The sequence below is a fragment of the Sparus aurata genome, chromosome 2, assembly GCF_900880675.1.
Source record: "Sparus aurata chromosome 2, fSpaAur1.1, whole genome shotgun sequence".
Classification (NCBI taxonomy): Eukaryota; Metazoa; Chordata; class Actinopteri; order Spariformes; family Sparidae; genus Sparus; species Sparus aurata.
Window position 1 is genome coordinate 14598285 of NC_044188.1, and position 10239 is coordinate 14608523.

General features: G+C 42.4%; 2 protein-coding genes across 2 annotated transcripts; one reads left to right on the forward strand and one right to left on the reverse strand.

Annotated features, from left to right (window-relative positions):
• Positions 1 to 67: 67 nt before the first annotated feature.
• qpctla (glutaminyl-peptide cyclotransferase-like a) lies at positions 68 to 6728 on the forward strand. The gene is made up of 7 exons (XM_030407853.1): positions 68 to 876; positions 3232 to 3378; positions 3473 to 3766; positions 4141 to 4302; positions 5177 to 5276; positions 5649 to 5765; positions 5867 to 6728. Exons 1-7 carry the CDS (start codon positions 457 to 459, stop codon positions 6010 to 6012), a joined length of 1386 nt encoding a protein of 461 aa, XP_030263713.1. The 5' UTR covers positions 68 to 456; the 3' UTR covers positions 6013 to 6728.
• Positions 6729 to 6864: 136 nt separating this feature from the next.
• On the reverse strand, positions 6865 to 9728 carry six9 (SIX homeobox 9). Its single transcript, XM_030407861.1, has 3 exons — positions 9330 to 9728; positions 8054 to 8214; positions 6865 to 7221 (listed from the first exon to the last, which is right to left on the reverse strand). Exons 1-3 carry the CDS (start codon positions 9720 to 9722, stop codon positions 7074 to 7076), a joined length of 702 nt encoding a protein of 233 aa, XP_030263721.1. The 5' UTR covers positions 9723 to 9728; the 3' UTR covers positions 6865 to 7073.
• Positions 9729 to 10239: the final 511 nt, after the last annotated feature.

The window sequence follows — 10239 nt, forward strand, 5'->3', positions numbered from 1 at the left end:
AATCAGTATTATGTGCTGCAGTTCCCCCATCTGTCCAGCGGGGGGCGGTAGCGCTCTACGACGCTGTTTGCCGACCTCCAGAAACAAAAACCTAAACGAAGCCCCGCCATTGAGCCATCAATCATAAATATGTCCTGCACTGAGAAGGCGCTAAATATGTTCATCGTTTGGCGGGTTACTGCTAAAAGAAAGAGTTGTAACAAGTGTCTACAGGAGCACTTTGTTTTGATTCCTATTTTGAGTCGCTGTTAGCAGATGAAATGAGTTCGACAGCAGTGAAGAGATGCTGCTCGCTAACCGGTAGAAGCTGAAACAGAGTTAACGTGTTCCTGTGTACATTGTAATGTACTCTTGATTTAACTGGACCAGAGCAAACCCCACAGACAACCATGGCTCCCAAGAACCGGTCTGCTAGGGTCGCATCGGTGATCGGGACCACAAAGGAGAGATTATTAAATGTCTCATTATGTTGAAGCGGGATTACAGACCGACAGACTGTGTTGTGCTCTCATCGAGTCTGCTGCTTCAGCTCACAGCCAGCGTCCCTCCTCGACTTCCTGTGCGGACCTCCCTCCTACATGCCCCGCAACTCGGTTTGGACACGTAGCTGTAAGGACTGACTTATCGACCTCACAGAGGCGGACAGTATCTCCGATCATGTCCAGGTCAGGTCGGAGGTACAAGCCTCTGCAGCAGGGCAACGGCAGCGGCTCTTTCCCCGGCTGTGACCGGGTGCGGATGCCCCGGGCCCGGGTACTTCTGCTGTGTCTCCTCGCTGTTCTGGTGCTGGCGGTGGTGCTGGGGGTCTACCTGTCCAACGACACCAGCAATGGACATGTGAACCGCATGCCAGCTGCAGACCTGACCAAAGACAGGGTAAGAATAAACACAGACTGTAAAGCTTGTCAGTAAAACGAGACTGAAATGTAATAGTTTGATTCAAGATGTTGTCACTCTGGTTTTACAAGTAGCTGTCACGCTGTTGTGAAATCATATGGCTCCACTTAAAGAAGCTATAAAATGTATCGAACAGCAGGAATAAGGTGCATATATTATGTACCTATGTCTATATGCACATGATTTAGAATCATATAAATAAAGAATGTAATAGAAGTTAACTGCAAAGTTAGAGAGCAATGGATTTGTGCAAAAGCAACAAGAATATATATAGCAATACAAACAGTCTAACATAAAAATGTATAAAAGCAATAAAACGCATTAAAGGTGCAGGTGCAGCAGTAAGATGAGTAACAAAAAAACAGATTGTGTTGCTCCATTGTCTGGACTTCTGTCCCTGTAACCAGATATAAGACATGTAGCCTGGTGACAAAGCTGATCATGAGTTTAGACTGTCTCACTACAACTGTACAGAACTTGTTGTTTTTTTATGTTTTGTTTAACCTTTGTTCATGTTGGATACGTTTAAAGGGCCGGAGTAGATCACTGACAGCCACACATTGATCACACATAAGAAAAAATACAGGGATTTCCCTCCTGATAACTTCAGTTGCTCTTCTTTTGGAACGAAAAAATCATTCTATAATCACCCATTTTGCAGGGGATGGAAGTTATGACACAACCGAGGCAGGCCCTGAAGGCATATGTCTCTTTTTTGAAAATGAGGAACTGTGCACATCCTGTGACGTGACTACCAGGGATCGACCAATACGGCTTTTCAGGGCCGATACTGATCATTGGAAATCAAGCAGACTGAAAGCTGATATTTGGGATGGACATTAAACTTCAAAATTAAACTCTGTGTTAAATTAAAAAAAAAAAAAAAAAACCAGTAAAGAAATAGACCCACATACTATTTACTCAAGTATTGTTCTCAAGAACAATTTTGAGGTAGTTGAATATTTCCTTTTTTTGCTACATTGCGTTTCTTCTCCACTACATTTATTTGATGAATTCAGTTAGTAGTGACTTTGCAGATTATGATTCTTCAGTGTTTAAAGCTTATTACTTGTGACATGTTACCAATCAGATAGTGTTGTGATCGGGACATTGTGTGAGAGGATGCTGCCTCAGAGCCAAAGCAGCACATTTTTTAAATTAGTTTATTTTATCAGCAGTCTGACAGAAACATCACTGATATCAATAATCAGGGACAATAGTTTAGGGATGATAATCAATCTACCCCTGAAGACTATCGTGCATCTGCATATTGCGATACCAATGTTGAAGCGATATATTGTGCACCTATTTTGTTAATTGATTTATCATGTGGGTCATTTTTTAGCACAAATTACACATATTCTCCGGTTCTAGTTGGGAAACTTTGCTGCTATGTCTTAAAAAACATCCCCTCCTGACAGTTTCTGACACTGCTCTGCTTTGAGTCATAATCAGTGAAAGTTTTACAAAATGTTATACCTCATCAAAAATCCAGAATCTGTGACTTTGCACATATTCTTCACATCAGAAGTTTCGCTGCTGGACGCAAGATGTCGCCTACCTCACTGAAAAGTCTGTTCTTTATAAATTGCGTTATGTACCACCATTGGCAATGAAAATCCTGCTGGTACGAACACGCGTTTAGCTCAGATTAAAGGTGATTACAGAGGAACTTTCCCCTTCTGCAGATGAATGTGGAAACAGTCGCCCAGTGTCAAACTCTGGATAAACATTATTCTGCACGGAGAAGATTTTAAAAGCATAACACATTTTTGACCGGAGAGGGAAGAGTATAGGCAATCTAATGCCTCATTGTGGATGTTATGACATTGTGATGTGATGTGAATTAATGGACCAGACGATAAAAACTGGCAGTAGTAGTAGTTAGTAGATATTATTCATATGGTGCTAAATCACAAATTTGCCTCAAGGGGATGTAACAGAAATAGCAGACTCTATTTTGGGTTCCAAATTCAGACAAGGAAAACACAAGAAATGAACATGATCGGCAAAAAAAATAAATAAGTGCAACTTCAGTCACCTCTTCCAGTATGCAAGAGATGACTGTTTATACATGATGGAGTAGGCAGAAACCAAATGACAGTGTTGGGTAAATAAAGTGCACATATGAAGAAAGTGAATCAGAGAAGACGTGGCGCATGTTTTTTTTAGGAACCTGAAGACTAAACCTCATCTCTGCCACAGCGACCTGGAAAGTGTTTGTCGAGATACGTCAGTTTTATTTATACAGCGTTGTTCTCAGTGCTGCCTTATGTTCACTGACTTCTCCCACATTTCCTTCCTAATCATTAATCTTATCTCCTGTCCATCCAGTTGTCCCACAAACCCAGTAAGTGCTCTCCAGCTCAGATCCGCCGTCTGGCCTCTCAGGTGGACGGTACTCGCCTGTGGGAGACTCACCTGAGGCACATTCTAATAGAGCGGCTCCCGGGAACACAAGGCAGCCTGGCAGTACAGCAGGTGTGTGCAAATATTTATAGTTTCCTCCTCCTCTTTACATATTCTCTCCCTCTGAATTAAATCTTGAATCCCCCTCCGATCTGCTCCGCTGCAGCACATCACCTCCACTCTGTCTTCGCTGTCTGCTGGCTGGGCCGTCGACTTGGACTCCTTCCAGTCTCCGACGCCTCGAGGCCAGGTCACCTTCACTAACATCGTTGCCACTCTGGACCCTTCGGCCCCTCGCAGGTTGCTCCTGGCCTGTCACTACGACTCCAAGGCTCTACCTCCGGACCCACGGGCCCCAGAGAAGGTGTTCCTCGGGGCTAGCGACTCGGCAGTGCCCTGCGCTATGATCCTGGAGCTTGTCACCTCTCTGGATGCTCAGCTTAGAACATTCAAACAGCAGGTTTGAGCTCATTTGTGTTTTCTGACATGTGCAACTTTCACTGCTCTTAAAATACAGACACAAATTAGTTTCCTATTTGGTTCATTTCTGTGTTTCCTCCTATGACGAAGAAATGCTGACAAGAGTAGATTATCTCCTTTTTTTCCCTCTATTGTCTCATCCCCCTCCTTGCCTGCAGTACAGGATAGAAAATGCTGACTCCGGCTCCTCACTTTCTTTGCAGCAGTCATCTGTATATAGCAGCATCCCCCCCCAGAGGCTGTGATTTATGTAGTTACTGTAGGAACACACGCTGCAACATCGCTGCAGAAAACAGAAAACCGGCCTCAGCTGCTGCTTCCTCTAAAGTGCATTTTAATCTGATTTCCTCCCAGAAACTCCCAGTGTCTCTCCAGCTGGTGTTTTTCGACGGCGAGGAGTCCTTTGAGGAGTGGACGGCCACGGACTCGCTGTACGGCTCCCGTCACTTGGCCGAGCGCATGGCCAACACGCCTCACCCCGCAGGCTCGGCTCACACCACCATGCTTCAGGCCGTGGTGAGGAAACTGTGTGCAGAAACACAACGGCCTTAATTATGTATGAGCGGGCTGAATTGAGCAGACTGCTTAAAAACAGGTTTCTACAATAGCCGCAGGTCGGTCATGTCTGTGTGGAGTTATTCTAAATTTAACAGCTCAAATCTGGCGATGGTCTCCCGCTCATGTAGTCACGTAACCGAAACACAACTGTCTCTACGTGTCGGGGCATGCACTGTGATTTAAAAAAAGACACTCAATGTTCTGGAGCCGCTTTTCTCCCAGCGTTCATATGGGGGCTGAAAATCCTTGAAAACACTTGAATATTGATTTGGTGTTTTTCAAGATTAAAAAGTGCTTTGATGTTGTAACTCCATTACTGTCATTATAAATCACAATCATGATGATTACTCCACAGACGCTGTTGTGAGCAGTTTCATGCGCAGCCCCAAAACACCATTAATCCAGAGATTCAGATCCCACACAAGCCTCTCATCTAGGAGTAGAGGCACGCTTCGTCCTGCACAGTGACACTGTTTGTTAGGTGTAGTTCAGTACAAATAGTTCCCACGTGAAACTGCTCGCAGGTCTGTGGATTATCTCGAGCAATTGGGTCGTTATTTCTGGAAAGAGACATTGCCTTGGGGTTTTTCAGCAAACCCTTTGATTTGTAACTCTTCTGTAGAATTCAATCATGAAACAGTTTTGATGCTTTACAGCATAATAACATCTGATTTACTGTCATGAAGTGAAACAATCGTTTTGATTGTATACACTTATATATATCTGAATTTACCGCAGCTATGATGTGCTGGAAAATCTTTAAAAAATGCTTACATTTTTTACTATGGAAACGGTGTAGAAACCCTGCTTTCTCTTTTAACTTTCTCTCCAGGATCTCTTTGTGCTGCTGGACCTGCTCGGCGGTCCCGATCCACTGATCGCGAACCACTTCGATAACACGGCACGCTGGTTCGACCGTCTGATCGCTGCAGGTAAGCACCAGAACTGCAATGATTAAACAATGAATCGATTAATTCATCAGCTACTATTATTCTCATCTATTAATTAGTTTGAGTCAACACTTCCTGGATTCTTTACTCCTCTATGACAGTAAGCTGAACATCTTTGGCTTGTGGACAAAACAAGACAGTTTCGGACGTCATCTCGGGCTTTAGGAAACACATTTCAGCATTTTCTGTCATCTTAGAGACCCGTCAGCTAATTAATGACTCGAGAAAAATTGACAATGACAACAGTCATTAATTAAGGCTATTGTAAGCACTGTGTGTGACTTTTTCATGCATATTTAAAATCCTTCCCTTTTGTTCGCCCCTCGCTCTGACCTTCACTCCTCACTCCTACAGAGAAGAGGCTCCACCGGCAGGGTCTATTGACGTCTCACCCCTCAGAGCAGACGTATTTCAGAAAGGATGTTTACCTCGGACCTGTACAGGACGACCACATCCCCTTCCTTCACAAAGGTGAGGGAAATTTGTTCAAGAGCCTTCAAGCTGCACCACAATGTTTGTGTCAGGACGTATGTCAGTCATCTCCCTCTTCCCTCTTCTTCACACACATCCAGGTGTCCCTGTGCTGCACGTCATCGCCACTCCCTTCCCACAGTTTTGGCACACGCTGGACGACAACGAGGAGAACATGCACCGTCCCACTGTGGTGAACCTCACCAAGATCATGGCTGTGTTTCTGGCAGAGTATCTGGGCTTCTGAGCACCAGACACGGACACATGATTGTGGTGACTTTAAGGCTCACTTTTTGGCCCCCCACTGGAAGCACTTGTGCCGTTTGTCACATTGATGACAAATACTGGCCGAAATGCCGCATTGCTGAAATGCACCTGGTGAAACAAAATCAGTCTACCAGCTAAAACTTTACCAAAGACTCAGCCTTTGTTGGCCTGACTAGTCATCTTGGATTCACATGAACAATACGTTGGAGACACTTGTCCAAATGTCAGGGCATGTTATGCGGACGTGAGACTTAATTAGAGAATAATAACTCTGGGATCATGGTACGGGAGGAAAAGTTGTGGAGAGTCTGTGAATTAGTGTTGTTCTGCTTCTTTCCTGTGAAAAAAAAAAAAAAGAAGCGCAGCAATAGCATTTATTACTCCGTTATTATGATTGAGATGCACTAATGTCTTCTTAAAGACAGACTCTGTAGCCACCTCTCTGAGCTGCTGTGAACACTGTTCAAACAGTGACTACGGTGAACGACAGCCAGGCCATATTTGTGAGTTTACCTTCACTCGAGTGACGACCCTCTTGGCCTTGCTGTTATTAATGCTGCCTACGTGTACTATATGGTTCAACTGCACATTTCGTGTCTGTGCAATGATGTTATTCGAGTGAAAATCTACTAAATGTTATTTTACACCATGTAAACGGTGGAGTGAAACATCTGCAATAAAGTTAAAATGATTTTATTTGTTTCACGTGGGAATAATTTACCAGCGACATCACATTTTATCTTCCCTTTAACAAGTTGCAGAAGCTGATTGTTATAAATATTTTGAAACCATGTAGGGAAATTGTGTGCAAGGATGAGCTGTGCAGCGTGTCTGTGAACTGGTACCTTGAATTTAATACAGATATATGATGCTCGTGTGGTGTTGTGTGTGCGTGTGTTTAAGTCACGTTCCAATATCACATGTTGCAAAGAGTTTTGTTTTTCTGGCACCAGAAAATGAATTCAAGCAGGAGCAAAACAAAACAATTACTAGAACAGAAGCACGAAATATAAATTACAGCATCACATTTGCAGGGCAAATTCAATAATGAAGAGGAGGTGGAGGGTGACAGAGGGGTGGAGGTGGACGCCAGTGGTGTTGGGGATGTGGGCTGCCTGGAGGAGAACAGTCGTTGTCGGAGGAAGGATAGACTTCTGCTGAGGTTCTTCCAGAGCAAGATGTTTGGAAACTAAATGAAGAGATGAGATTAGGCACATCATTGATATGCAATTTTATCACCACAGTCAAATATTGCATCGTGTCTTCGTGTGACCACAAGGGGGTGCTGTTGTTCAATGTTCAAGGAACACAATTAACTAAATGTTCGAATTAAAAAATTACAAAAACAACTTCTAGTTAAATTTCTACTTTGATTTCACTCTGACTGCTCTCAAACAGAAGAACACTTGAGAAATGTTAAGCCCTTGAGTAAAGTAGGGACAAGAAATTCAAAAACCATCAACGGACGGCTATGGACTCTACTTTAAAATGTTCAAATTCATTCTTATTAAGTTAGTGTTAGTAAGTTTAGTTTACCGAAACAGCTATCTCAGTATTAAAATTTTCACTGGATTACCTGAAAATGAAGATAAGTTATTTTTCTAATCAAAGAAAAGAAAACAAATGAGTTGTATCGCCTGCTCCTCGGATTACTCCGCGGTCAACCAGTTTTTAAAAAAAAATTATTTTTATTTTTAATCGGTTCCTGATTTGAAATCAAACAAACCTGTTGGCGAAGTCTTACTCCATTAAGCAAAATAATAATGTGTAATAAATTGATTACAGTTTCGTATATAAAAACTTTTGTTAATGGCGGGAGACTAAATGGATGTTCTACGACTGTGTATCCTTCCGCGTACAGTCCCCTGTGGTTCCGGTGAGTGAGTGCCGCCGCACATTCTTTACGTTGTCGAAAAGTCATCTCATCATAGTGTTTTCTTTGTAAAATACTTTGCTGTGGGGGTGCAGGGTGTGATAAAATGATTAAAGTGAGAGAATTGTGCTAAAGGCGACCTACTGACCCGGTGACGTCCGTGGTTCGGTCCCTCTGCCGGCGGTTCTTGAACCAGTTGCTGACCTGGGTGGTCGTCAGGCCGGTGGCTGCTGCCAGCTCCCGCTTCTCCCGGGTGGAGGGGTAAGGTGTGTGGTGGTACCACTCCCGGAGAATACTCCTTGATTTTTCCTGTTAGTAAGATAAACAAACGCAAAGAAAGAAATATGAAGACCAGCTAGCCTGTATGTATCTTAAGTTCAGTTAGAGGGCAGCTCTGTAATGTAGGCTAATGTAGGCCATGATAGCCTTTCACCACAAAACAAGTGTCAGGTAAATTAGGTGTCAGCGTCTGTGAATTATTATTATTTTTTACTTTAAATGGTTACACTTAAAGTAAAGCTTGACTTTTGATAGTTGCCAGGAGTTGAAGCAGAACTAGAATTAAATCATGTGCTTAAATAACATCAAAATAGTAATGTTTTAGTTTGGTACTTTATTATGTGGTAGCCCTTTTCTGCTGGTAAAAATAAATGTAGAGGAAAACTTGAACCTTGATTGATATATGTTTATGTGTGTTCGTGAGGTAAAAGGTGATGAATATGGGATAGAAAGTAAAAGTAATAATCTAGAAAGGCAGTTGTCCAATAGTTTAAATTATTTTATTAAAAGCAATAATTATGAGTTCAAAGCTTATAATGATGGTACAGAAAGTTGTTATTCAAGATAAAAAATCATGATAATGTTACGAGTTGGAAAATCATAAAATTAGATAAATGTTGACTTTTCAACTCGGAATTATGTCTTTTTTGTATTTCATATCTTACCATGGAAAAATCTTTTCATCAAGCTTTTACTGGCGGGAATGGGCTTCCATAAAAAATAACTATACTTTAAGTCTCAAAAGTTAAAGTAAAAATGTCTCCTTTTATGAAAATGTTATTTGATCATTATTATTGATATACAAATATCAGATGTTACAGTTCTGGTGTATTTAAACTACTTTATGTAGGCCTGCTTTTGATGTTAATCTGAAATTAAAGTGGCATATTTTACAGCCAGATGAAATAGGCTTTTTTCTTTCATGAAGAATCTGAATCTGCATGCAGCCTAATAAATCTCAGATTTAAGAAGTTGAGCCAGAGGTACAATATTCCCACCTGAAAAATAGTAGCATAAGATACTGTTATCATAAAAGTACCATAAAATTGTACTTAGTTAGTACACTACTTGTGCAAATGTTCTTAAACTGCATTGTAAATGTTCTGTAAAGCTACAATAAAGTTGGAGAACACAATTTTGCCTACCTTGAAACAGTAGCTGGTCTCCTCTCCGTCCCAGATGGTGCGTGGTAGAGGAAACTTTCTCCTTACGCGATACTTCCCCACAGCTCCCAGGGGTCGGCCCCTCTGCCTCTCAGCCTCTATGTAGTGGGCTCTGAGCCAGAGCTGCTGCATGAGTGGTTGGCTGCAAGGGGAGAAGTGGAAGCCCTCCAGCAGGGTGTAGAGGTCAATGAAGCGGCCCTGGTTAAAGGCCACGGCTGCTTTTGCCTTCAGCACGCTCTCCAGCTCCCCGGGGGAAGGAGAAGAGGAGAGGGAAGGAGGAGGAAGAGTGTGGAGGAAGCCAGCAAGACGATCTATGCGACCACTCTGCAGAAGGACCTCGCACAGACAAGCCACCTGTTCCCCTGTGAAGATCATCGCTGTTGGGAGAGGATCTCAAAAAGTCCTGAAATTAAGCCTGTGTGAAGATTAATTTTAACAACCTCTTTAAGTTTGTAGTGTAGAGAGCTGGAGCCTCCGTGGACGGGGTGAACATGAATGTGTGTGTTTATCATGACTCATCATGCCCTGACAAAATCCGATCACAGGTAACCTGAGCCCATCAGGGTTATAAAAACACACAATACATCCCTCCTTCTCTTGTGCAAACACATGCATGCACACACTCACACACATTTTGGACCTTCGCTATTGTACTGGCATTCACCCAGACAGAGTCAGAGTGTGTGATGGGTTTGCCGTGCAGAAGGAAAACACATTTGAATACAATTATCTTGGCAAATCAGAAGCAAAACCCTGTGACATGGTTTTCGTGCCAACAATAATTCACAATGCATAAAAACAATCAAAAAAAGGCCCCAACAAATTTTTTTGTAAATGTAGTTTATTACAGTAACATGTAATATAAAAAATAGAATGCATTTGAATACAAAAA

What these genes read in the sequence shown, in the direction of transcription:
- qpctla (XM_030407853.1), top strand. Translation starts at nt 457, where the DNA reads ATGTCTCATTATGTTGAAGCGGGATTACAGACCGACAGACTGTGTTGT. An exon ending in CAGACCTGACCAAAGACAGG is followed by an intron (nt 877 to 3,231) that starts GTAAGAATAAAC and finishes CTGTCCATCCAG; the next exon opens with TTGTCCCACAAACCCAGTAA. An exon ending in CGACCGTCTGATCGCTGCAG is followed by an intron (nt 5,277 to 5,648) that starts GTAAGCACCAGA and finishes TCACTCCTACAG; the next exon opens with AGAAGAGGCTCCACCGGCAG.
- six9 (XM_030407861.1), bottom strand. Translation starts at nt 9,722, where the DNA reads ATGATCTTCACAGGGGAACAGGTGGCTTGTCTGTGCGAGGTCCTTCTG. An exon ending in AGACCAGCTACTGTTTCAAG is followed by an intron (nt 8,215 to 9,329) that starts GTAGGCAAAATT and finishes TCTTACTAACAG; the next exon opens with GAAAAATCAAGGAGTATTCT. An exon ending in CGAACCACGGACGTCACCGG is followed by an intron (nt 7,222 to 8,053) that starts GTCAGTAGGTCG and finishes CTCTTCATTTAG; the next exon opens with TTTCCAAACATCTTGCTCTG.